Source organism: Chionomys nivalis, chromosome 4 (genome assembly GCF_950005125.1).
Source record: "Chionomys nivalis chromosome 4, mChiNiv1.1, whole genome shotgun sequence".
Lineage (NCBI taxonomy): Eukaryota > Metazoa > Chordata > Mammalia > Rodentia > Cricetidae > Chionomys > Chionomys nivalis.
The window spans coordinates 117,073,299-117,101,295 of record NC_080089.1 but is presented as its reverse complement, the minus strand read 5'-3'; the positions used below and the strand labels follow the sequence as shown (position 1 = coordinate 117,101,295).

Sequence of the window (27,997 nt, the reverse complement as noted above, 5' to 3'; positions counted from 1 at the left end):
GGAGGCATTCCCCAGAGATGTCTAGGTTCGTGCAACACATGGCATTTGAGTTACCATTTGTGCTGCGATGTGTGGCATGAACCATGTGCACTTGGACGCTGTGCTTTCTTGTTCCTCATAGGATTAGAATCTAGAAGTTGTGTCTTCACACGCCCCTCATTGTGAAGCTTTTCCAGAAGAACCATGCTGGGCGAAGAAGCTTTAAATTTCCTGCCTGCTTGGCAGCTGCTTGGAGATGCTCGTGCTCGCTGTGGAGCAGAGGAGAGCTATGCTTCTGTCCCTCTGCAGCTGCCTCTGTTTGTACGCCCCTGACACGGTGCGTGGCTGCTGGCCATCCACCTTGCTGTCCCTGGGGACGTGTGTCTAGATGGCTGTGCTGCAGCACCCTGCTGGGTATGAGCACGAAACACGTGGCCGACGTCCACCAGCGAGCAGCAGGGCTAAGGGCTGAGGATTTGAGGTCCCAGGAAACACAGGACACCAGCATGGTGGGGGAGGAAGGAGCTGCCTTGCTGAAGGTGTCTCTCCAGCAGGTTTGTCATGCCTGCAAGCTGAGCTTGTAACTATGGAGCAATGCTCTTCTTACAGATAAAAATATAAAACAAGATACCCCCTCCCCAACTGCAGAACAGTGAGATCCTGGGCATCCATCCGTTCTTATTAACCTTGCAGGGGCTCACATGGGAATATAAATGGGCCTTATTTGTGCTTGCAAATCAAATCACCATGAAAGGTTATTTCAAGAGGCAGAAGCAAAATCATAGTAAAATAATTTAGTGGAAACGGGAGCTGAGAGTGCGCTTAATGGAACATGATGGGGTTTAATTTTCTTACTATTTCCATCATTAGGGCTCCATTATCTTCCCCGAGACCTCATTTAGGCATCCTGTCTCAGCACATCTCTGAGGTGTTTCTGGGCGCACAGGAGGCTGGGGCGCCATTAGGACAGAAGTCACTAATGCTGTTCTGTGCCTTTCATTTCTGCGCTTTGATGGCTGTGCCTTGCGCCTGAGTTTCCCGCCTGCTCATTCTCACCTCATCTCCTGGAGGCCGTATGTGTCCACATCTAGGAGCTTTCAGAGGAGGAAGGTGCAGCTCAGGAGCCAGTCTCACTGTCGAGCGAGGCTCCCCGCGCTCCGCAGACCCCTCTGGAGTCCAGTCTTAAGCACAGCACAGCAGACTTAGACTTGACCATAAGACCGCATGCATTATCCGCCAGCAACCATAGTGGTCCTTCCTGTTTCACAGAACTTGATAGAGCAGAATATTTAAGAACGGAAACTTTTGAGAAAAATTCCAGAAAAATCTGGCCCCTTATGTGGCTTTGGCTTTCTGTAGTTGGGGAGAGGTCTCTCACTGTTCAAGCAGAGGAAAGGACCTGGTGTGTGTGAGTTTCTTCATATGTCACCGTCCAGAGTCCAGTGGGACCATGCAGGGCAGAAGAAGGTGCAAGAATACGTGACTGCTTCCTAATATGGCAACAGTGTGTTTCTCATTGGTCTTGAACTCCATTGATCCTCTAGGCACTGGTGTGTGTGTGTGTGTGTGTGTGTGTGTGTGTGTGTGTGTGTGTGTTATGCACCTGTGTACATGCAAAGGCCAGAGTTGACACTGGGTAGGTTTTATTGCTTTCCCCCCTATTTCTCGAGACAGAGTCTCTCACTGAACCTGAGGACTGACTGCTTCTGGCCCACTGCCTAGCTAACCAGCTCCCAAGATCCACCTGCATTTGCGCCGTCCCCTCCAAGAGTTATAGGCACACGTGCCTTTCCCAGCTTTTCAGTAGGCTCCAGGGCTTTGAATCTAGAGCCCTTTGCTTTCGCTGCAAGTGTTTTTACCCCCTGAGCCATCTCCCAAGCTCTAGGCATTACTTTTTACTCAAAGTCAAAGTTTGGTGTGGATTCCAAAATCCTGAGCCCAGTGTGGGGGATCTGAGGTAGCTAGCTGTGTTATGTTGGGGCTCGGTGAGGTTGAGAGTCTCTCTGCTGCAAATACCTGTGTGCTTCTGACTGCAGAGCCACAGCCGGTGCAGTTTCTACAACCTCTTTCATTCCTATGTCTGCTGTCTCTGCCTGTGCAAAACTACCACCTGCTCCTGCCTGAGAGCTTCAGGCTCACTCTGGTCTCACCTCGCCTAATCTGCAGCACTATGTACCCCATTACCCTGCAGGAATGGGAAGGCCTTAAGGAAGTCTGCTGGGACCTAAGAGCAGGGTGGAGTGGTGCGTCTCTTGATCAGTCATGGTAGCTGTCATGACATTTCCTAGTCTAGGTCAGTCATGGCTACTGTCTTGACATTTCCTAGTCTAGGTCAGTCATAGCGGCTGTCTTGACATTTCCTAGTCTAGGTCAGTCATGGCGGCTGTCTTGACATTTCCTAGTCTAGGTCAGTCATAGCGGCTGTCTTGACATTTCCTAGTCTAGGTCAGTCATGGCGGCTGTCTTGACATTTCCTAGTCTGGGTCAGCCATGGTGGCTAATTTTTCAGTAGAGGTTGGGGACGATCCCAGCTGAAATGCGACCCGAGCTGTAGAAGATAGCTGGCAGAGTGAACTTGGATCTGAAGCCAGGTCCTTGATGGCATAGACTATGATCTGTCTGCATCCGAGTGCAGGTTTGGGCTTTCGTGTGGAGTCTGGAGGGTCTGCTATGCGCTGCTTGTTATGTGGACTGGAGAAGCACGGTGTCTGTGCACACAGAGGGGAGAGCACGCTCGCTTCTCCCTAAAGTGGGAGAAGACTGGTGGTGCAGGTGGCTCAGGAAGATGAGCGGGTTGGAGAGATGCTGAGCAGTCAGAGAATGACCTCCTCTTGGAAAGGACCTGAGCCAGTTCCCCACACCTACCCTGTGCAGCGTCAAATCACCTGTAAAGTCAGACCTAAGGGGTCTGACGCCCTCTTCTGGACTCTTCCAGCACAGTACCTGTGTGCACATAGCCACACAGAGACACAGGTATTAAACATAACGACATCTTGAAATTTGCAGGCAAATGATGGAGCTAGAAAATATCATATTGAGTGAGGTAACCCAGACCCAGGAAGACAATTATCATATGTACTCATTCATAAGTGATTTTAAAGCCTAAAACAAAGAAAACCAGCCTACAAATCACAATCCCAGAGAACCTAGACAACAGTGAGGACCCTAAGAGAGACATACATGGGTCTAATATACATGGGAAGTAGAAAAAGACAAGATCTCCTGAGTAAATTGGGAGAGTGGGGACCATGGGAGAGAGTTGAAGGGGAGGCGAGAAGCAGGGAAGGGAGCAGAGAAAAATGTAGAGCTCAATAAAATAAAATAAGAAAAATAGCAAGCAAAGAAAACAACAACAACAACAACAAAGATAAACAGTCAAGAAGTACCCACATTTCCCTCTGCAAATGGTTTGTCTTTGTGTGGATGATGGGTGTGTTCTAAGTGTGCGGTGTTAGGCATTAGAGCACAGTTTTACACGGGGCTTAGTCTGCCCACACTCCCACATTTTCCTCTGCAAATGGTTTGTTTGTGTGTGGATGATGGGTGTGTTCTACGTGTGCGGTGTTAGGCATTAGAGCACAGTTTTACACGGGGCTTAGCCTGCCCACGCTCAGCATCTCTTTTGTGTCATAAAACCCTGTGACGGGCACGGTGACTCAGCAATGCCGCTCTCTCCCTCTCCCTCTAGCCCTGTCCATGTTTGTGTGAGGAAGTTGGAAGTTAGCACAAATCAGTAGGATTCCTAGGGGAGGGGCCACTGGTGAGTCAGGCTGCAGTGGGTGGGCTGCAGGCAGGAGCATCCCAGGTCTGAAGGCCGTGGTGCTCCCCTTGATTCTAAGGCCTGGAAAGTGACAGAACAGGGCTGGAACTTGTAAAGGAGTTGCTCTGAAGTGGGGGAGACTCGGAGGCAGGATGCACAGGTGTGCGTGAGTATAATGCCCACGCATGTGTGCATGTGTGTACACATGGGTATGTATGTGAGGCTTCTGCTCACTCTGCTGGGCTGCACGGAAGGGAGCACAGACAGGCTGGTATCCCTGTTGCACTGCTTGGATGTCAGGGTGGGGGTCCCTGCTGGCATTGATGCTGTTCTCCAAGTCTGCCCAGGCTGTGTCATGGTGACGGTTGCTGGGCACTCAGCTGGCTTCCGAGGACTTCATCTTGTATTCCACAACTTCACATTGCTCTTAGGTTGGTTCTGTGTATCCTCAGAAGGGGGAGGGCGGAACACAAGTACACACTCATTGAAACTTGTATGTGGCTGATCCTTGCCACGGCTCACACGGAGTCATCAAGGCAGGGAAGTTGTCTGGCTGGACCATTGTCACAAAGCTCGTCAGCAGTTGTCCAATGGTAGTTAGCCTCGCTCAGTGGGAAGACCCTGATTTGGGCTTGGCATCAAAAGATGGATGGCAGAAGAGGACCGTGGAGTCCCCAAGGTGAACCACAGTGCTCCCTCCTTGCTCCTGCAGTCTGGCGTGCACTCCCAGCCGCATACCTGGATGCAGCAGCCGCTGGCACACCTGGATGCAGCAGCCGCTGGCACACCTGGATGCAGCCACTGACACAACAGGCAGCTGGATGTCATAACCACTGCAGGAGAATGGTTCTTTGTCCCTGACATTGGAAGCATGCATTTCTAGCTCCCTGAATGTGCCTCCCCCCACTCTGCCCTAGTGACCCAGGGATGCTGACTGGGCTGTTGCTGTATCTTCCTCTGTGGTGGCCTCTTCAGCCCTGAGATAGCAGAGCCTGCATCATGCTGAGCTCAGGGCACGGCAAAATGAAAAGGCTCAGCCCTGAAACCATATTCATAGTCTCCCAGTGCTTGGGAGGATAGAGTTGAAGATCACCCTATGACACTTCAGCTCTGTCTGAAAAAATAAAGAGCCAGAGGGGAAGGAAGGGGAGACCAGGGGCAGGAGGAAAGATGTGAATCTAATTTCTCCAAAACTGTGTGGAATCTGCCTGTTTGTTATCTTGCTGCTTGTGCCTGAGCGACAGAATCAATTATTCTTTTTTTTTGGCGCGGGGCGGGGGTGTGTGTGTTTTGAGACAGGGTAGCTTTGGAGCCTGTCCTGGCACTAGCTCTTGTAAACCAGGCTGACCTCGAACTCACAGAGATCCACCTGCCCCTGCCTCCCGAGTGCTGGTATTAAAGGCATGAGCCACCACAGCCCAGCTCAGAGTCAAATACTCTTTAACAAGACAGTCTAGCAACAAAAGCACCTGGGGCTGGGGACTGTGAGGCAGAGGCACGGTGTGGTGTAGTGTAGGCGTGTCTTTAAAATGAGAGCATCTCCTAGGGACCAGTACCCTCTCTGCTCCCAGGGCTCCTTCTGTTTCCCACATGAGTTGGTCCTCCCAGGGGAGGCCACACCCTCTCCTAGCATTGCCAGTCTTCGGGATCCATGGGCAGAAGGATCGGTGACGCTGTGGTGGCACTGGGGTGTGGTGACCCTGTGGTGGCGCTGCGCTGACCCTGTGGTGACTCTGTGGCCTCCCCTAGTGGCAGGGGTGGGGAGCAGTGTGGTGGTAAGAAAGCATTTTTGGCAAATGTGGTTGCATGTGGTCCACCAATCAAGAGATGTCATCAAGACATATTCTTAAAACGCTTTTCTTTAAGAAGATTTCTTAGATTTATTTATTTTAGAACAGGCTAACTCCACAGAGCAGAGGCTGGCCCCGAACTTACCACAGTCCTCCTGTCTCCCCTTCTCCAGCGTGAGGGCGACTGTTTTCACAGCGGCCTTGGCCACTGAGGGGATCTGGGTTTCTGGGCTGGTGCCAGCATGCAGGTCGTGTTCATGCCTGCGTAGCTGCAGCATCCCCCAGTCCAGTGGGGGAAATACACCTCAGCCCTGTAATGGAGGAATTATCCCGACATTACAAATACTTCAGCAGAAAGAACATGAGAGATGGAAATCCCCAACATGAATGTCTGCAGGTGAAGGGGTCAGAGACCATGCTTTCCTTCTCCCTGGCTCTGTGGAGCGACTCAGGCAATGTTAGACAGATGCCAAGCAAGGCTGAGACTCAGGGGCGAGAGACTTTTCCCCATCTCTCCCACTGTGGGGGTCGCCCAGCAGCCAGCCATGGTAGGAGCTACGTGGCTACCAGGTCACCTTGGGCCTCCTCCTGGACCATCTGATCCCCCCCCACACACACACCCTTGCTCCCTTCTTCCTTCCTTGGCCTTTCTACATCCTGCTCCCCTGTTTCTCACATTCTTCTAGACTTGCATTTTGATTTCTGGTTTTCTCTATGACCTGAATGGAGGAAGTTTAATCGGGCTCTTGCCGTGCTGTTAAAGCTGAGCCTCAGGTTTGGGGACATAGTGGTTGGAAATGCAGAATCACCAAAGCCGTCCCTTCCTGTCCTCCCCACTCCTGAGATCAAAGAGCTTCTCAAGGCTGGACCAGCGCTTTGATGCGGAAGCAGGGCTGGGACAAGATGGGCACGGAGATAGGTTGTGGATGCTCAGCATGTGGCCCCACCCACAATGGCTACTCATCCCAAAATAGATGCTGAAGAGTCGGGCGGTTCCCACTGATGTCTCAGAGCCCTGGCTCCCCACCTGGCTTGGCCCAGGAAAGTAATGTGAGAACTTAGTAATGTAAGACATTAGTTTGTGAAGACTTTGTCATGATTTTATTATAATTGTGCATATATATGCACACATGTGCATGTTTGTATGGGTAAGGGTACATGTGTGTGCTTGTGAAGACCACACATCAATACTGAGCATTGTTCCTTAGGTGCTCTCACTGTCTTGGGGCTCACCAAGGCCTGTCTCTTCAACACTGGGTTTACAAGTGGGTGCCCCACACCCAGCATCTCTATGTGGGTTTGGGGCATTAAATTCTGTTCCTCGTGTTTGTGCAACAGGCCCTTTACCCAGTGATCCATCTCCCGGCCCCTCACTGTTCTTGGGTAGTTATGGGGAGGGGGAGGAGAAAGTGGGGGAGTCGTGTACAGACCCTCACTGTTCTTAGGTAGTTATGGGGTGAGGGGGAGGAGAAGGTAAGGGAGCCGTGTACAGACTAGCGTTTTTCTGGTTCATCCTCTCTGCTTCAGACTGGTCTTTAGCTCAGCACATTGCGGGCCAAGTTGGCCTGTCAACACTCCAGGAAGATAGATAAGCGAGGCACCTTCCATCCCCGGGGACACTGGACCTGGCGGCTTCCCTTAGGCTCTGCTGTCAGAGTTCTCTGCCTGAGCAGTCTTGGCCATGGTCTATGATGCGCCTGCGGCAAACCCATCAGGAGCCAGGGCCATGGGAGCTTGCTCCTAGAACTCCAAATGACATGAATGTGCCAGGCTGGGAGCCAAGTGACACAGTTAACCTGCCGGAAAGGCCACCTCAGCACCGCCACCGCCGTGGAATGGGGCTGGAATTCTGGGGCGAGCCAGCCATGACTTGGCAACAGTATCAGTTGATTCCCACCTTCCTGCTCTGCCAGGTGGAGTGTTTCGCTCCTGGTAATTGGTGCTTGCTGTTGCTCGAGGGCCTCTGTGTTCATTTCCTTCCTCATCTGTAATCAGAAGTGGGGATGATGCCCGCTCATCTGACATCTACAGATTCTCAGGGCACTGGCACCATGCACCTTGGCTCCGGATGAGAGGAAAGCCCAGGTCTGGGTACTCCTTAACCCTTGCCCAGCCCGTATCTGAACCCACTCAGCACCCCAAGCTCTGTCCTCGTTAGCCCCCACAAGGAGCCCCAAACCCTGCCCTCTCTTCCCAGGAGTCCCTTGCCTCTATGAGGTGAACAACTGAGCTGATTTTAAACCAGCTGACCTCTGAGTCTCCCTGGGCTTTGCCTCCTTCCTTCTCCTGTCCCCAGGGATTGGTGTGTGACTCTGAGTCACAGAAGGACTTCCAGTTCCTCAGGAAAAAGGTCCCTGGGATTGAAGGCATAAAAGCAATGTCTTGCTTCTACCTGCTGACACCCCAGCCTTCCATCTTCTCAAGGTTTTAAGTCCCATGAGGGCTCTGGACACAAACAGATCTACAGGACTTTGGGGTTCCTGTAGCCATTAATACTATATCCCCAGCTTGTCCCTTTGATGATAAAGCTGCAGGGATGGAGGTGGGGCCTTTGTTGTTTTAGGAGTCCTGTGGCTGGAGAGGAGGTGATGGACAGATGGAGAGAGGGACACTGGGCCGAGTGTGGAAGAAACAGGAAGGTGAAGGGTGGCCTCAGGCCAGAGTCCCTAGCGCTGGAGCTGTGGACCTTTTGAAAAGTCATCCGCTGAATGCGAAGTGTCTTTTGTCTGCGAGTGTGTTCATCACTGCTGTAACGACCACCTCCAGAGGGCCAGGCTTCACATCTCGGGGGTCACTGCCGTAACGACCACCTCCAGAGGGCCAGGCTTCACATCTCGGGGGGTCACTGCCGTAACGACCACCTCCAGAGGGCCAGGCTTCACATCTCGGGGGTCACTGCCGTAACGACCACCTCCAGAGGGCCAGGCTTCACATCTCAGGGATCACTGCCGTAACCTCCAAAGGTTCAGGGGTCACATCTTTGAAAACCAGAAGATCTTAGTGGTGGCAGTGGAGGCTAGGGACATTGTAGTACAAAGGGAGAGAGGGCATGGGGCCCCATTGTGGCCCTAATCAGTAGCCATGGGTTCCTCCCTCCTCTACCTCAGATCCAGATTGCTCTGAGTTTATTTTTGAGACAGGGTCTCATGTGTAACCCAGCCTAACCTTTGAACTCTGTGTGATCTTTCTCCTTCCAAGATCTTGGATTACAGGTATGAGTGACCACGTTACCACGCCTCTCCTCCTTTCAGATAACCTGAAAGGTCTGCAGGCGTGGGCACATGGCTCACTCCGAGCGCTAGCTGACCTGACTGCCCACTTCTGTAACCTGTCTTGATGGTACATGCACAGGGGCACGGCCACTGGCAGCGCAGCCTGAACTCCAGTTTTGCTGCCATGGAGCGTGGCAGGTGGTGCTCGGTCATGGTCACTTCTCCCCTTTGGTCACCACTGCCCCCATCGGCTTTTGTAAGGGTGAGATGAGATGTCAAGATGAGACCCTTGCCTGGTAGGCCATGGCAGGTAGACTGTGGCGGGTAGGCCGTGGCGGGTAGGCCATGGCTCTCCTGTGGTGCTATTTTCCATCCTGAGGCTGCCCGTTCCCCACCATGCTCCAAGACTGACTGCAAGCCCCCATGTGCTTGCCTGTCCCTTCGTTCCCTGCTAGCCTCAGTGTAAGGAGAGCACAGTGCTGTAGGCTCTCTCTTTGTCTAAGGAGCCATAGTAACAGGGTGGGGGGCAGGAGGGGTGAAAATGATCTGCCCTGCGTCCTGTTACTGCCGCTCACCCTGGGACTTGGGCACATAAAGGCCTAACCCTGAGGAGCAACCCGTGGTGACCTGGGCCCTGACCAGTCCCACCCCCTCCTCCAGCTCTTCCCAGTCTGCCCCAGTTCCTGGGACCTTGTCTCCTGGCAGCAGCGTTGCCGAGTGCCCGAGGTGCCCGTGTAGCCCGTGTACTGCCATGTTCTCCTCCCCAGATGATCTTCTGTGCTGACTTCAAGAGATTAGTGAACAAGAACAAACCTTATTAAATCTAAGAGGCCAAGTAACTCAACTTGACACATGTCAGTGGGGGTGGGCTTACCCCACACTTGGGCTTCCCTGTGGCCCCACGGTGGCTTTGTGTTTCCTGGGGTCCTCAGCTGCTCTCCCGTTTCCCTGTGAGCAGAGGGACAGTCTGCGGACTCTGCTCCCCTGCACCTAGAAGCCTGTTACCTATAGTTGAAAAAGCAAGCAAAGATAATTCTAGAGCACAGTTATTATGAAGTCCTCACTTTATGATATGTGAGGTTCAGGGTCTGTGATGACTGGAAATAAAGAAGGTGAAAACAGTGTTGAACAACGTTGAGGACAGAAAGGGACTGTCTGCAAAGGGCCATGGAGTTGAGAACAGAAAGGGACTGTCTCCAAAGTGCCATGGAGCTGGGCATCTCCCCTTTATACTGCGCACCAAGTGCTGTCCCCTATCTGATGCGCAGTACCTCCCCCAGCCCCCGAAAGTTGGCGAGAGCGTGTGCTACCAGAGTGTTTTCTCCGAGCCACATACCTTGGATGGAGCAGTGTGGCTGCCGTGTTACTGGCGCCTCCAGGCTGGGAGCTCCCTCTGGCTGCCACGTGAATGGAGGACTTTGGCCAGGAGCAGCACTGGTCCACAGCTCAGAAAGGCCTCCACTGCTGGTCTCTGCAGGATCTCCAGTTTCAGAGAGATTCAGCCCCGCATGGCAGACCCCTCCCGCCTGGAATCTCAGTGTGGAGGCCAGAAGCTGAGCACTGCTGTGATCTCCTGACCTGATAATGAGACGATGGCTTTAAAAATAATAAAAACGAGATTAAAAAGGTGCATCCCATCACGAGTACTTGCGTACTGATAGATGTATCTCCATCGAGATTGGCCTGTGAACGAGGAGTGGCTGTGTCATTTTCAAAAAGGACCCAAATCAAAGATTGATTGGCCCCATTTTCTTCCACAGAACGGCTTTGCCGTGTATCATTAGTTACTCTACCAGGAACAGCATGCTGCATTGTCTCGGCTCTTATTAATCACCTTTTCTTCACGACTGATCGCGAGCGTAGTTGGGTGGAAGCTGGTGCATGCAGCCACCTCCACGGGATTCATCAACTTAAGCTGGTGTCGGAGAAACACTGGGCTGTGGACATCCCCCCAGGGGCGCTTTGTGAATGTGTGCCTCTGACATCAGTGTTAGACATTGGTACTTGGAAAACCCACACCTTGTCTTGTGTCTCAGACAGAGACGGTGCCACCGAACTTGCATTGAGTCGGGTGGCTCTATGTCATGGGAAGGGTCAGCCCAGAGGGCATCTCCCAGTCACAGGCATCCTCTGCTCTGTGAGCTCAGGAAACCGTATGTCTCCCCAGAAGCTCCTGGCTTCTCTGCCCATGTTTTTGTTTTGTTTTTGTTTTCTCTGATCCCCAGCAGCTGGCAGTCACAGACAGGGTGAGGGGGACCAATGGCAGCCTCACTGACCCTTAAAGCATTGAGCAAGTGCAATTAATTGGCCAGGGATTGGTCACAGTCATGCCCAGTCAGGAAGGAGCAGGAAATGCCAGTGTTCTGTGAACCTGGGACTCTGAGCTCAGAGCAGAACCTGGGTCATTAAATGGGATGGAAACTTCCGGACAAGGCTTTCCTGAGTCTGGCCGACCTGAGTGTGGGGAGCAGGGCTGAGAGGGGACTCCAGAAGGCTGAAGAGGGTACTCTGTGGGGCTGGAGAGCAACGGGTTCCAAAACTTGGGCTTGTAGATGATTCCTAGGAAAACTCAAAGTCACCAAGTTGGGCCCAGGTGTAGATACCCAAGTGGAGGAGTTTGAGAGAAACGGATTCTAAAGTTCTGTTAGCAAAATCTCGCCAAGTCTGTGGCTGCCCTCCTGGAAACGACACTAAATAGCAGCACAAGAAGCATGTGTGGGGTAGAATAGGTGACGTTGGTGTCGTCCCATCGTGTCCCCTGTCATTGTGTGTGTGTATGTGTGTCCCTGTCTTTATTACCTGAGACAAGCCAAGGACACTTAGGGTACCCTGAATATTTGTTGCAAAAACTAAAACCATTCTAAATGCAACACAGATGGGATCCTGGGGCTGAAAAGGACAATGGCACCTGGTAACATTTCAACAAAGCCTTACTTAGTTATCTGTTTTGGTAATGTTGTAGTTATTATCTGTTTTGGTAATGTTGGTGGGCGTCTGTAAGGTGTTGGGGGGGGGGTGGCGATGTGACCAGAGCAACTCAGAGGGAGCTTGCTTGCATGCTCCTACTCAACAGGAAGTTTATTTCAAATGATAATTGGGAATTTGAAGATGCTTTGGCTTTTAGAAAGGAACACCTTTCCATCCCCTTTTGCCTCTCAGTGGCCCTCATTCTAGCCACCATATTTAAAGCAGGCGCAGCCCCAGGGCTGCCCTGCCAGCACTTTTCTCAGTGTCCTCTTTCTTTCTGGCACCTGCCATGATTTACTGACCATGCTGCTGTCCCAGGTCCATGTCTGTGAGGATGAGGGGACCTGTTTCCCCGTCTCTCTGTGAGGATGAGGGGACCTGTTCCGTCTTTGCCTGGTTCCCAGATGACCACCTGTCACAAAATAGACTGTCAGTAACTCCCAAATATGATTCATGCGTATGAGAGAGAGGGGGAAGGGACATAGAGATGGGGGTGAGGGCCATTGGAAGGGACGTGGACATGGGGGTAGGGGAGGGTGTGGGAAGGGACATGGGGGTGGGGGTGGAGCCGTGGGAAGGGATGTGGACATGGGGGCATGAGCCATGGGAAGGGACGTGGACATGCGGGAGGGTGTGGGAAGGGTTGTGGATGTGGGGGTGGGGGCTGTGGGAAGGGACGTGGACGTGGGGTGAGGTGGAGTGAGGTGGGGGCGGGGGCAGCCCTGCCTGGTGCCTCTTCAGCCGGCATGCCTGCTGCTTCTAGCACATGCCTAGAGCTGAAGCTGTAGTAGGGAAACCAGGATTCTAGAAGCATCTGTGCTCAGTGACTGTGTGTGAATCCAAGCCTAGCATGTCCATCCCCACTTCACATCAGTCCAGGACTTAAAACTCGTCTTTTCCACTGAATTATGTGAGATGTAATAACCTCAGCTATAGTTGATGGTTTTAGCTTTTAAGAAAGGGAAGGCAAAGTGGCATAAGAAATGCTGGTTGTGTTCGTGACCCTCTGGCCCCCAGAAGCAGCCGTTCATGAAACTGGAAGACTAAATATAGCCATCAGCTGTGTGATGGTGGCGCACACATTTAATCCCTGCACTCAGGAGGCAGAGACAGGCAGAGCTCTGTGAGTTCAAGTCCAGCCTCGCCTATAGGGTGAGGCAGCTTCAGATAAAGTGCCAGGCAAAGGAACCTACAGAGAAACCTGTCATGAAGAACCAAAACCCACCAACCAAACAGAAAAATAAAATAAGAAAATATGGCCTTATATCCAGACACTCCCGGGACCTTGGCTATGCTCCCACGTGATGTTGCACGACAAGGAAGTCAGTCCCGCTAAGAGCTCCACATAGCACACTGGACTCCAGCAGGGATAGGGCCATCACATCCAACACGGCTGCACACATCATATGACGTGAGTGGAAGGTGACAGGAGCACTCATCTAATGGGATGTTTTCGTGTCATGGTCTCAAGCTTGCTGTCAGGCGTGTGTCCTAAGCTCCATATGCTTGATGCCTGGTTTTTCCAATGCTACCCACCTGAAGCACAGAGGCTGACCACAGGCCCCAGTGCCTCCTGGGATTGGGGGGGAGGGCCTTCCCTCTGGACCTGCTATGTGACAGAACAGACAGGGAATCCTTCAGCCTTGTTTGGAGAATGACGGACATAGGTGTGGTTGTCTTGAGGCTATAATAGTATTTCTCTCTGGTCTATTGCAGGAACATCAGGAGAGCATTCTGGGTAACACCATGCAGAGTGTGATTGCATTGCTCAACAATCTGGTTGCGTACAAAGGCTCAAACATGCAGCTGCTTTATAAACAGGGTAAGCTGGGACTTGAACCTGGGCCCTCTGGGAGAGCAGTCGGTGCTCTAAGAATCTACACCTATTGGGCCAGCCCCTCAGAGGTAGCTATTAGACTTGGCCTCACAGGTAAGTCTTAGACATTGACTCAGATTATTGGCCACAGTGGCGAGATTTCACTCCCAGGTGATAGAGCTGTTTTGATGCTCAAGTGTTTCTAGTGTTCTTTCCCTCCTAAGAAAAGTATGCATCACCCTCCAGTGAGAAATATCGGCCAAGGTCGTGTGGCGTGGGAAGTAGCTACTACGTCAGTTTCTTACCATGGCAGTACCTTACTTTGTCTTGTAGGAGTAGCTTCGTCTGTTTAGCCTGGGCTATTTCCAGAGTGAGGCAACTTTAGATAAAGTGCCAGGCAAAGGAACCTACAGAGGACAGAGAGGATCTCAGCTTCAAGCCCCATGAGGAAATGCTCATAAATCAGAATGGGTGCCTGGGCTTTGAGTCTTCTTGCTGCCCAGTCTGCAGGTGGTAAAGGTGACCCAGAAGGACCCTGGGTCCAGATGCTCTCCAGGGGCAGGAGGTGGGCGGGCGTCAGTGTCCTTGGATCCAGATGCTCTGCAGGGGGTGGGAGTGGGAGGATGTCAGTGTCCTGGGGTCCAGATGCCCTGCAGGGGCAGGGTGTGTGACCGTCAGTGTCATGGGACCAGGCCTGGGGGTTTGGGGACCATATGACCCCAATGCCCCAGCAGTGCTCTCACTGGAAGTACTCTGATAGCTAAGAATGAACTTGAGCTCCTGACACCTCCACCTCCCCACCCATGGCCTGGGATTTCGTCCGCTGCTGGGTTTGAATGCTAATGTGTAACTCAGTGGTTTTGCTGTATTTTTTTCTTAAACATTTCATTTTTAAATGAAACATTTAGGGGGAGAATTATTATAAAAAAAAAAGTAGGACTGTTTGCTTATTTGAGAAATATCGGCATTATTAACACTTGGAGCTGACTTTGGGCTCATCCCTGTGCCCTGACATTCTATAATGGAGCCGAATGCCGTCTTGCCTTCCCCAGCAGAGCTGTGAGGGTAATGGATTTACATGACACAGCGCAGTGCCACCAAAGCAGAACACAAAACCAAAACAGAGTGCCTCCAAAGAATCATCTAAAGAAATCCTTTGTCTTCAACGGTTCATGGAGTCTTAGAAATCAAAACACTGATGGTTTACTTTTGGCCAGGTTTATATTAATCTTTCTAAATCAGTGTTCTCTCAAGAGACCAGAAAATCACTGCGAGAGTGTGATGCCATAAGAATAAAGAAACCACACATGTGACAGCCTTCTTATCCTCCTTTAGGATAGCATTCAAAGCCATGTGGCATGTGCCTGTCACCCCAGCACTTAGGAGGTGAAGGCTGGAGAATCAGCCGCGTAGCAAGTTCCAGGCCAGCCTGGGCTATGTGAGACCCTGTTTCACAAACTCACCGGACAGGCTAGTGGACCTGTTATCAGGAGACACAATGAGTGCACTTGGGGCACAAACAACCTTTGCCAGGTGGCTTTGGCTGGCCTCTAGCCTGCAGTAATCCTCCTGCCTCGGCCTCTTTAGTTCTGGGATTTTAGATTGGCCGCCAGACCTGGTTTAGTCTAATTTTTAAAAATTGGGGCTAGAGAGATGGCTCAGAGGTTAAGAGCACTGGTTGCTCTTCCAGGGGTCCTGAGTTCAGTTCCCAGCAACCACATGCTAGCTCACAATCTATAATGAGATTTGGTGCCAGAACACTATATACATAATAAATAAATAAATCTTTAAAAAATTGTTTTATTTTTAATTATGCACATGTCCATCTGTCTGTCTCTGTTGGTAGGTGCACATAAGTACAGGTGACTTCACATGTCAGAGCTGCCTGGTGTGGGTGCTGGGAGCTGAACTCAGGTTCCCCGAAAGAGCAGAACATGGCTCCAGCCACTTAGCCATCTCCAGGCCCTACCATCGTAACTGTTATGCACGTGTTTAACCTGGTGATGGCGCTATAGCAGGCAGCTGTAGTTGTTTTCCAACTGCTCTCCAAGGGCAGGTAAGGTTGTTCCTTGGTGGTTAGTGAAATCTGAGAAAATCCTTTAGTGTTCTAAAACACGTTCTCTGGAAGCTTCTAGAAGTCTTCACTATGCAGATGTATTAAACGTTTAATCACCCAGCCTGGGACAGTTCTCCTCAGACCTGTGCAGAAGCACTCTCTGAGGGAGCAGAGCGTCTCCACAGCTGCGTGCAAGCACAGATAGGGTCCAGGCTCACTGACAGCGAACTGGCGGAGCAGCGAGGGCTGGTGTGAAGACTGCCTGCGTTCACATCTCAGCCCTGCTACCATCACTGTCTACTTAGTGTCTGCGCCTGTTTCCTCACCTCCAACGGGCACAGTGACAACACACCCACCGCCTGGAGGGTTAAGCCGTTTGAGGGGTGTGAACCACTGCAAAGGGCCGGCACATAGAAAACCCAATAGAAGCAATCACTTTCCAATAAACTGGCCAGGCTCCCCAAGGAGCATTCATACCCTCCCTCTGAGAGGGAGGCTGACATTTCCTGGGCCAGCCTTTCTGGAACCCTGTTGGCATGGGAACAGGCTGAAGAGCCGTGGCGTTGGTGCATGTGCCCAGGCACTGCATATGAGGCAGCGCCCACGGGCAGGGCGGACAAGATCAACTGTGGCTCCCGCCACTGCTCAAACCCGTCCCTGCCTCTCACCTGTTTTCCGTCATGGTCTTAGGCCCTCCTCCTCTCAGGCTGAAGGACTTCCCACTTGGTCTCCATTTCATACTCAGTCCCTGGGTACTCTGCAGATCTAGGGAGACTAGATGGCAGGAAGGACCCATCTGGGGGCTTGTGGCACCTGCTGTTCCCTCTGCTCTTCTCTGAGCTGCTTATTTGGTCACTGGCGTGTTTCCAGGGTCTGTTCCAGGCATCACTATGAAAACCTGTCCAATGGAACGAGGTTTGAAAGAAGGAGTCAGTTGGGAAGGGGAGGTAGCGTTTGGACAATGGTAACCCTTTATCTCTCAGCCAATCCCTCACCTCTAACACTGGTGAGATGTGTTCATATGCTGTGCAGTCCGCCCACTTGGTGTGTGCAGGTATGCAAACCCCAGCACACTACCCTCCTCAGCTGTGAGCACCTACTATGTGTTCGATGTTGTGCATTTAGAAGCTTGACGATATTCATGATTGCTAACATCTGCCATGTTCCTCTCATTGACCCTTCTCCCCAAGTGTTATCAGCTTTATTACCCAGCTGGCTGGCCGTGTTTGGGAGTGGTGACCACATCTCCTTTCCTTTCATTCTGTCTGTTTATTTTGAAGTTCCAACAAACTGTGCTCCCTTCTTTATGACTTGATGGCATTTGAGTGGCTTCTTGCCAGAGCCCAGTTCCTCAGTGTTCAGCCAGGTTCTTTGGGTCTCCAGTGATCTAAAATAGCAAAGTTATTTTGCCAGCCACCCAAAAGTTTTTCAGTAAAGGAAATTTAACAAGCTTCCTGCTTCCTCTTTCCTTTTCCATTCTTCTTTTAAAATTTGAGACAAGGTCTCACTGTACAGCTCTGGCTGTCCAGGAGCTCACTGAACTCACTGTGTATTTGAGGGTGGCCTAGAACTCAGAGAGATCCACTTGCCTTTGCCTCCTGAGTGCTGAGATCAAGGGATGTCCCATGGTACCTGGCGTGGAATAGATTTTGAAACATGAAAATTGGCAAGGGAAATCCTCAATAAAATGGGATCACTGGAGGAAGATCCCAGGCAGGTGTGCCTTCGGTGGGTTCCCAGGAGCTACCGAAAGGCCCGTCGTTTGAAGATGTCTTCCCTCAGAGACGGCATGTGTCCACGAGTTCAGGAAACATGTGAGATGCTCACATGCACATCCGAGAAGACAGCATAGTCTGGCAGGTGAAGTCGGGTTGAATCTGGTATCTGCAGCTTTATCCATGAGATGCTCCAGAGTCTCATCCCTCTAGAGATACAGGCGCCACTTCCAAGGCTTTGTTTTGAAAGTCAAATGATAATATATGTAAATTTTCATGCTTGATCACTGAAATTAGCATAACTATTTAAAGGTAAGTAGTAAAAGCCAGTGAGCCTGTGAGTTTGACTTCTGACCACGTAAAGATCACGAGGAGGCAGGAAGGGAAGCCGCAGCTGAGGTCCTGGGGGAGACAGTGTCATCTCCAGTCCTAATGGAGTGAGGCTTTACTAGCCCTCAAGGAGCAGCCAAGGCACGGAGCCCTGTTGTTGAGAAGTGGAAAATGACTCATTTTCAGAGCAAGTGACTGCAGGATTCTGAACAGAAGGATAGTTCCGGTTAGGGGGTGATAATTGAAGAGGAAGGGCTTCATCAGGCAGGTCTGGGACCATGTGAAAGGCTCTGATGGAGGTGAGGCCCAGGCTGCAGAACCACGGGCTCCTTTCTCACTACTGGACTGAACTTCTGCGCAGAGGACTCTGTCTTCACCGCAGCTTGTGGAGAAGATGAGCTGCACTTCCGGTGGATTAGCCCAACAGATGTTCGTTCATTTAACGGGAATTTAGTTAGCACTCCTGCTGCGGGGTTGGCTTTCTGCTTCACTGTATCTGGTGCTGTATGTCATGGGCCATCATTTTCCAGGGTCTTAGACTCCCTTGCACTTGTCAATGGAAGAGGAAAGAAGGTATCATTCTATTTCAGCAGAGAAATAAATGTCTGCAAACCGTGCATTTGAAGAGAAACTAATATCCATAATATATAAAGAATACCCTCGACTCAATGATGGGGAAACACACAGCCTAATTCACAAATGAGTAGAAGATTTGAATAGATATTTCCTCCTAAGAGGATGCACAAGTAACAAAGCCTCGTGAGTGGTGGCCCAGCATCCACCCCCCTCACGTACTGCAGTGTTGTATGTGACTGTTGGGTAATTGATAACAGGGGCGGTGAGGATGCAGGGAGAGGGGAGCCTTGTGCTCAACAGCGTGATGGAAGATGCCGCAGGCCCTGTGTGTGGCTCCTCTTAACATCAGATGTGGATTCGGCAATTCTAATCCAGCAGTGAAAGCAACAAAGATCTGAAAGCAAGTAGGGATGCAAGGATGCAAGCTTGTAACTCCAGCAGTCTGGAGACTCCAGAGGAGGGTCCCAAGTGGCCCAGAAAGCCAAGGGCTGAGCATGGAGTTTGCTGGTAGAATTCTCACTGTGCTTACACAAGAACCTGGTTCTTCTGCTGGAGCATGTGAAGGGGCCATCCTGTAGGCCCAAAGCTGCAGGATCTCCACGACACAGAGTCTCCGTGAGAGCCCAGCATTGATAGTATAGCAGAAACCAGAGGCCTTGAGCCAGACCAATGACTTTGCATGAACACTAGCAGCTAAAGATGTATGGATAAAAGGGTTTACTGCGTGACTCACTGTGTCACATGGCAGCTTCCATGATGAGATTTTCTCTTTTTTTATTCTCTTAAATTTTATTTTGTTTTATTGGGGGGGGGGTTGCAAGGGCCGAGGGTGGATATGCAGGGATGGAAAATGAATGGGATCGAGATGCATGATATGAAAGACACAAAGAATAAAAAGAAAGTTAAAAAAAAAACTGGTTCTATGCTGTGGGACAATGATCTTGTACCCTGTCACTTATATTGTATTGTTTTAATAAAATGCTGATTTGCTGATTGGCCAGTAGCTAGGCAGGAAGCGTAGGCCAGTTGACCAGGCAGGAAGTAGAGGTGGGGCCACCAGATAGGGAGAATTCTGGCAAGAGGAAAGAGTCAGTCTGCAGTCATCACGCAGACACACAGGAAGCAAGATGAGACTGCCTCGCTGATAAAAGGTACCAAGCCATGTGGCTAACATAAACAAGAATAATGAGCTAATTTAAGATGTAAGAATTAATAAGAAGTCTGAGCTAATAGGCCAACCAGTTTATAATTAACGTAGACCTCTGTGTGTTTCTTTGGGACTGAACGGCTGCGGGACCGGGTGGAACAGAAGCCTCTGTCAGTAGTTCTATCCCCAGGAGTAGTGGGGGCACACGGGCGGGGTTGGTGGGTAGAACTGAGAGACAAGACAAAAGATAACAATAATAAAGTCCGTTCCAGTGTTGTCCATGGAACCACAAGAGGAGGACATTCTTGTCTCTCCAGATACAAAGAGACCAAAGACACAAACGTCATACACACTGTGAAGTACTACTGGTCACTAAAGGGAGGACAGCAGCTCAACAGCTGAGCCTTCAGAGCGTTTCTGTCAGAGTCCGTGTGGTGGCTCAGGCCTGCATTCCCAAAACTCAGGAGACAGAGTGGGCACCTGCAGAGGTCAGGGAGACCGTTCTAGAAGTGGGTGTGGCAGTTAGTGCACCTCCTCGGTGTACCTGGTGCCTCTGAAGAATGCATTTAAACTCTGCTGAGATCTCAGGTTCTGATTTCTGAATGTTTTACCACAATTGGGAAAAGTAACCATGGGGAAGTGACCCACGCAGCTCCAGTCTCACTGGTCAGGGGGAGGCAGTGGTCAGTGTTGAGCTGGCTGAGCAACCGGGTCCTGGCAGCAGCCCAGATGTGCAGAGAAAATCATGGACAGTTTGTAAACAGGGCCATGGCCACCAAGACCAGATTAAGAGGTCCTTTCAATCCGTGTGTTCCTTGTGTGGTCACATATCACTTAGAGGCGTCTCTGAAGAGCCTGTTGCTGGTGCCGCTCAGGCCAGCGGAGGGAAGCAGGAGACTCCCTTCTGGGACCAAAAGGAATGGGTGAAATGTCTGCCTGTTAGTTTTATTTTTCACTGATTGGGTTTCATCGTGATGTTTCCTTTCTACATTATTCCTACGTACATGTTGGTTCTCTCAACACAGTGCGCTCCTAGAGGTCAGAGGGCAACCTGCGGGAGCTGATGTCTGCCCTGGAGGCACTGGGGATTGAACCAGGTTGTCGGACTGGCGGCTGCACCTTCACCTGGGTCATCCTGCGTCTCACCCATGTGTTTCCTGAATGCGTGTGCAGCTTCACATTGTTCAAATGCTTGTTACATGTGCTGTGCGTCTCATTTTGAGAACATTTACCGACCCTGATTCTCTCCCCTCCCCCGCATTCTCGTGGGTGTGCCGCTTCAAGTCCTCCGAAGGGAAAACTGTCCTGACTGTGGGGTACAGGGGCGTCTGCAGGCTCACATCTGCCTGTCTGCACAGGGGCGTTCATAGGCTCACATCTGCCTGTCTGCACAGGGGCGTTCATAGGCTCACATCTGCCTGTCTGCATAGGGGCGTCCATAGGCTCACATCTGCCTGTCCTGTGGGGTAGGATGTAGGGTCAGGCTTGAGTGGCTCCAGAAGGCTGGGCCCTGGATGTGGTTTTTTTTCCTTTGTTGTTGTTTGAATTTTTCCTTTGGTGTATGCAGAGTGTCAGTTTCAGCCCCACCCCCACTGTGAACACTAGCTCACAGCTCCTCAGGTAGGATGGCAATCAGTCTGCATGGAGCTTTCCTGGACACCTCAGATCCCGGGAGTTCATGTCACAAGAGTGGTGTCACGGAAGTGAGGACCCAACTTCTACTGGAAGTCCCCAGGCAGCCACTTCGTGTTCACCAGGCTGGAGGCGGGAGGACCTGGGGATGCACTGCTCTCTGACTGGCGGAAAGGCCGGCCTTTGGACTCAGCGCTCCGGAGCTGTGAGCCGCAGACTTGTGCTTGCTCCGTGTTTACTGAAGAGCCCTGCCATCTCTGAGATGAAGTTAACGGGAGGGAAGCGGGTTATTAAGATGCGAGTCTTTTGTGTGTAAGAGCTTTTCCGATGTGCAGGCACATTCCCTTTTATTCCCTTCTGTCGGGGCTGCCACGTTCGGGGAACTAAGATGGAAAATGTGGAAGCAAGCAGGTTAGACTCAGAAAAAAAAGCAGCCAGCAGCATCTGTCTCTTTCCTCTGATGGAGTCGGCGCTGCGGAGCTCCCTGATGCCTCCTCTTTTATATCCTTAGAGGGAAAGCAATTCTCACGCAGGCGGCAGTTACTGCAGCTCATTGCTACAGGATTGAGCAAGCACGACATTAAAGTGAAGATGGTTATTAATGGGATTAAAACAGTAATAAAACTTTATGTAGGCATTTAATAACTCCTCCACATACCATGAAACAAGGCTAAGCCTCACCCTTCACGGGTGAAGTGTGCTATCTGTCTTGGGGTCCACTGCTCTGACTTCTGGATGAATGTCAGATCACTCAGACTTGCGATGACTTCCTGCACGTTTTATTGTTAAAGCCCCCAGGATCCCAAACACTTAAGAGGTGAGACCCCAGAGAGCAAGGCTCTAGACGAGCGCTTTTGGTAAAGAATGGAACACAGCCCCCCCCCCCCTTGCAGATATGTAAGCCGGGCACAGAACTGTGAGCTGAATCCATTTCTTCTCTTGCGCGTCTCAGTTACCCGCAAATAGCCGAGTGCACGTAGGTGCTGTTCTCCGCTCCATGAGCTCTTCCCCGTGACTGGGCTTTGCTGGGCTTATGGAGTCCCCTCCCTGCCATAGCTTCTGCCTCTCTCTGTACCTTGCTTGGAAGATTCCGTTGTCCACACGGGTTTGTTTCCTTCACTCTTGGTGAACAGACCGTTTGTTTTGCTTCACTTTTAAAAAGTCTCTGTGTATTTAAACCTGCGTGTTCATGGGTGTGCAAATGCATGCATGGAGGTTGGCAACAGTCTCAGGCGTTGGGCCCACTTCCCACCTCTTGCTGTTTGCCACTGTGAATGCCGGGCTAGCTGGCCCAGTGAGCGTCTGGCGATTCCCTTGCCTCAGCCTCCCGTCTCACCAACAGAGTGCTGGAATGACAGGCAGGGGTCACTGTCCTGGCTTTTATGTGGGTTTGGGGATCCAAACCCAGGTCTTCATCCTGTGTGGCAGGTGTCTTGGTCACTGAGTCTTGTCCTCAACCGTGAACAAACTGTCTTTGAGTCACAGAAACTTAGAGCCACAGTAGTTTTTTTAACCTGAGCTCTCACCAGGAAGGACTTGAGAGGATCAGCGATGTGGAGGGATAGCCCAGTTCCCTTCTCTCCTTATGTTGTGTCCAAGGCCAGTGCTTAGCTGCAGGCACCACTGGGTATTCTGTCCCGCCTCCAGTCTGGTCCCAGCTTTTGCTTTAGTCTTTGAGAAGTGGATGGAACCTTCCTGTGAAGGCTCATGGTGAGTGATAACGGGGGCTTCCTGATGGATCTGCTCCTTAGCTCTTGGGATGTTTGGAGATGACTAACACGTTAAAAATATACACCTGACCAGTTTCCAGAAATGTCCTTTGTATGCAGAGAATGAAGTCCGCTTATCTACTGTGAGCTGAAGGTCCCTGAGAAAGCTGCACCCATGCTAGAGGCTCTGCAGACTGGCTGACCAGCTGCACGATTGCCAGGAGTTGGAACATTGATGATAGTTGTGGTTTGAATATGAAACGTTCCCCGCAGGTTCATGTGTTTGAACACTTGGTCCCCAGCTGGTGGTGCTGTTTGGGAAGACTGTGGAACCTTTAGGAGGCAGAGCCTTGTTGGTGGATGGGTTTTGAGGCTTGTAGGCTGGCCTTCCTGTGTGCAGATGAAATGTGATCTTTCTGCTTTCTGGCTGCGAGGCCAACCTCAGTTCTGCAGCCAAGCCTTCCCTGCCTGGAGGGACTGTAAGCCAAGGTAACCCCATTCCCTGCCAAGTTGCCTTTGTCAGGGTATTTTATCACTGTAACAGAAACGTAAGTACCACACAGACCAAGAGTCAGAACCATTGTGGGCTACCGCTAGCTCCTTTACTGGGCACATAGAGAACCATTGGGGGCTGCTGCTAGCTCCTTTACTGGGCACATAGTTTTCTAATCATAACGGAATATCAGACAGAAATGAAGAAGGAAGGTTTGTTTGGCTCACAGTTTAAGGGCACAGTCCGTCGTGTCAGATGGCATGCAGCGGCTCTAACCTTCCTGGTGCTGAGACCCTTTAATACATCTCCTCGTGTTGTTGACCCCCAACCGTAAAATTATTTTTGTTATTCTTAATTGTAATTTTGGTACTGTTATGAATTGTAATATAAATATCTGGAATGCAACCACCATGAAAGGGTATCTGATATGTTCACCCTCCAATGGGTGGCAGCCCACAGGCTGAAAACTACCAGTCTAGAGAATCCTCAGGGATGTGCCCAGTCGTGGGAAGCTGGCAGTCCAGTCTGACCGTCACAGAGTCATCTGGTTGAAACTGTTGATAAGGTATATGTCATTGTGAGATCTTTAGAGTCCACCAACTCAAATGTAAGACTTCATTAGACCCAGAACTCACGGCAGAGATTCCCAGTTGTGCCGTAACCCACTCATCTGATAGCCCCAGCAATGTATTTGTGTGGGTGAGGGGACTGATTTGTGACTTTCGTCCCTTTGTCATTTGACTATGCAGGCTGGTATGACCTCGTCCACAGCAGGGCCTGTCATCAGAGCAGCCCAAACTCATGGTCCCTCATCTTACCTCAGGGCAATCCACACTCATTTCCTTTGAAGCAACAGTGTTTAGGTTAAGAGTGGACACCCTCCTGGGGTTGTCCTTAGTTCCTCACTCTCACCATTGCATGCTCAGCTGCAGGCTCGCTTTGGTGCCCTGGCAGGAAACACAGGGGGACCCAAATGCCTGTCTCCAAGGTAGATTACAGAAATACAGAAAATCGGAGGCTTTGTTATGCTTAAAGAAAGTCACTAAGAGGCAGGACCCTCTTAGACTGACGCGGTCTTCATGTCAGTGCTACCAACCTGGCAGAGCTCAGTCCTCAGCCCATCTCGACAGAATGGCCAAGAATGGCCAACTTGACCAGATATTTGTCCTTCCGTAAAGGGATATGGTTTGTAGTATGAGCCCTGGCATGCCATTGTTGATCAATAAAAATTGGTCAGGAGCAGAAGCCATTAATAAACGCTGATGTTGGAGCAAGAATCTCCTGTTGGAACATGAGTGCAGTTGGCTCTTTCTGCCCCTGTGGTACTTCACAGGGCTGCCGGAAGAGAGGCAGAGGCACTTCAGCCTCTGCTTCAGCTTGACAAGGCAAGACTCCCTAAGGAAGCCACAAGCATGGCCCATGCTGATCTCGGGCCATCTGAGGAATTGTGGCTCTGGTTCTGCCGCTGTGCTGTCCTGGTTGAAGTAGGGTGTGTACTCTGATGGGACCCCGTGCTACTGTATTGCTGGACATGGGCTTGCCTATTCCTTTTCCCTCTTGATCCCAGGGTCATCATGGGGTGAAGAGAGAGGAAGCCATAAAATTGTTCTGTGATGATGCAGGGTCAGTGCCTCCCTGCTAAGCCCTGGTGCAGACGGACTCCTGCTGGGACTGATCACTGGCTACTTGGTAGTGTGATGACCTGAAATCAGGAACATGAGGTCCTAACTTTGCTCTTCTCTGGGTCTTTGTGCATCTGCCAACTTTGGACTTGAGTTCTAACTGTAAGGAAAGCCTTGGTGTTTGGTTGTGATTCTGTGGCTCCTGGCATGGATGCTGGGAACTGTTTTCTGCCAGAGCAGCAAGTTCCCCTCACGCCGAGGCCATTGGTCTTTGTCTAATGTTGGGTTTAACTGGCTGGCAATCTTCAGAGTGGGGGTGCATCCGTCTGTGTTTGTCTAGATACAGGTCTGCAGTTTTCATGTCTTCACTGTGTCCTGGTCAGGTTTGGTAGAAGGTAGTGATTGTCTCGCAAGGTGTTTAGGGAGGGCCTTGTCTCACAGGGTGGTTTGGGGAGGGCAGTGTTCCTTTTCTTACTTGTTTGTTTATATTAATAATTAATATTAGCACACAAACAGTCTTGTCAGTGTGTGTCTTTCTCTGGCTTCAGGGCCAGTGTGCCCCATGTGTGTAAATCCCATTTGCATGGGTGCATAGCTGTGTTTCTATCTGGGTCTCTGTGTATGTCCACGCAATGACACATGTATTCCGTGTGTCTGAGATTAAGAGAGATGCTAGTCTTTTTCTTTTAAGATTTAGTTATTTGTTGTGTGTGTGTGTGTGTGTCTGCACGTGTATGTGTGTTTCTCTCTGTGTGTGTGTGCGTGTGAAACACTTGTGCTGGTGCCAGTGGAAGCCAAAAGATTCCCTGGAGTCCCATGCAGTGTGAGCCACCATGTGAGTGCTGGAAACTGAACTAGTGTCTTCCACAAGAGCAGCCAATGCTTTTAACGACTGAGCCGCCCCCCAGCTCAGTGCTAGTGCATGTGAAATTACAACTTTTGATTAGACTGAAAATTGCCTAGACATGAAATGTCATTTCTAAATGCATGTTTATGGTTTGCAGTTGTAGATGTGTTACTCTGAATCCGTGTGAGGTGTTCAGATGTGGGACAAAGTTAAACTTAGCATTTGTATGGGGAGATGATAGCCTTGTATTTCCCCTCTGAGAGCCATCGTCACTGAGGGACGGGTGTCTGCCGTGTCTCCCTTTGCAGCTGTCAGGTTTAATCGGTAGCTGAGCAGACACTGACGGGAAATGGATTCAGAATATTTGTGTCAGTCTGCAGGCCAGAGCATCTCCCAGACCAGACACAGAACTGGCTCTGATTTCTGGTCGCTCTTCATTAAACGTTTGTTAAGTTGAGGACTGACCAATAGCAGCCATTGTTACAGACAGGTCACAAGTGGGTGAATCAAAGGCCCCTTCCTAGCAGCTGTGCTGTCTAGAGCAGCTTGGCAGCCAGTGGTGTGAGGTGAGAATGTCAGGGAGCGGTGGGGAGAACAGGAGGCCGGCACGCTTGAGATGCGCTATTGTGTACAGGGCGATGAACATGGGGGACAGGAGGGTGTAGTGGGAGCTGCGGGCTACATTCCTGCCACGTGGCTCCCAGACGCCAGTTAGCTTATGCCCCAAAATAACAACACACAAACTGTATTCTTTTAAACACTGCTTGGCCCATTAGCTCTAGCCCTTACTGGCTAATTCTCATATCCCGATCAACCCATCTCTAATAATCTGCGTAGCATCAGTCTTACCGGGAAAGATTCAGCATGTCTGACCTGGCAGCTTGCTTCATGGCGTCTGCTGGGGAGAGGGGAGCATGGCGTCTGCTCCAGAGAGCAGAGCTGTCGAGTCTGAGCTCACTTCCTCTTCCTCCCAGCATTCTGTTCTGTTTACTCCACCCACCTATGTTTTAACCTATGAGGGCCAAGCAATTTCTTTATTACTTAACCAATAAAATCAACAGATTGATATATGACACTCCCACATCAGGAGGGAGGGGCAGACGGTGAAGGGAGGAGGGGAGGAGGGCCAGCTGTGCCATCCTGGAGGTGGCTGGCAGTCTCTGGCCATCTCAGTATTCCTGTCTTAATTAAAACTAAATAGAATAATTAATACTTCTTTATTTCTATGGAGAGTGAGATTTTTGTTTTTTCGTGGACTTCAGCCTTAAATGTTTTGTTCTATTGAAAACAAACAAAAATACCCAACAACAATAAAAACACTGATTTAGTTTTTCTAGAACTTTAAGGTATAGAGTTAGACATTTCTAATACAAACCTGCTTTCATTTCTAAGTAAGATTCAGACCCCACACAGAGCTCCTCTGTCATGTCAGGATGTTGAAATGTCAGAGTACAGTGGCCAGGTTCCCACTTTCCTTCTAGAAAGCCGTCATCTGAGGACATCTAACCGGATCCTGCAGTCTTCCCGTCTGTTTGCCAAGCTCTTTGTGCTGATCTTTTTTTTTTTTTTTTTTCCCCTCAAGACAGGGTTTCTCTGTAGCTTTGGAGCCTGTCCAGGAACTAGCTCTTGTAGACCAGGCTGGTCTCGAACTAGCAGAGATCTGCCTGTCTCTGCCTCCCAAGTGCTGGGATTAAAGGCGTGCGCCACCACCACCCTGCTGATCTTTTGTTTTGTTATTAAAAATAGCAGAGGGACTGGGGAGATGGCTCAGTGGTTAAGGTGTCTCTGCTCTTGAGATGAACTGAGTTTAGTTCCCAGGACCCATGTGGGCAGCTGGGAGACACTTAGAGCTCAGCTTCAGGGATCTGACACCCTCTTCTGGTTCCGTTCACCCACACTCATGTGTGTGCACAGAGAAACTGCGTGCGCGCGCACGTGCACACACACACACTAAACCTTAAAAATAAACTTTAGAAAACCCTGATCAATATGAAAAACATTAGAATGTTTTTCTCCCCGTGCCTTCCCCTTTCCTGCTAAATCTCAAGCTGTGGTTCATATGAAGCAAATCTTACTTGTACTTACATGTGACCTTGAAGCTACACAGCCCGCCATGGGTCTTGGTCTGTTTCCCAAGCTAAGCTTCACTTTTCTTTAGATTGAGTCATTTCTACAGCTCTAACTTCAGCTGTGCTGAGTCCAGCCCCCCCCCCCCTTATCATTGCTGGTCCCCTTTCCCCACCCCACCCCCAACATTGCTGGTCCCCTTTCCCCACAGTGCACTTTTAGTTCTAGAACATCCGTGAATTTTATATCTTAGGATCAGATGTGAACTTGTTATGACCA

The 27,997-nt window shown here is 50.6% G+C and overlaps 1 protein-coding gene across 3 annotated transcripts in view; it reads left to right on the top strand.

The window, feature by feature from the left end:
* Ulk4 (unc-51 like kinase 4) overlaps positions 1-27,997 on the top strand; it is a 294,534-nt gene that overhangs the window by 146,975 nt on the left and 119,562 nt on the right. For all 3 annotated transcript variants that reach the window (XM_057769024.1, XM_057769023.1, XM_057769025.1), the window contains one exon: positions 13,425-13,530. In XM_057769024.1, the coding sequence (XP_057625007.1) occupies positions 13,425-13,530 (106 nt within the window). The remainder of the gene's footprint in view (positions 1-13,424; positions 13,531-27,997) is intronic.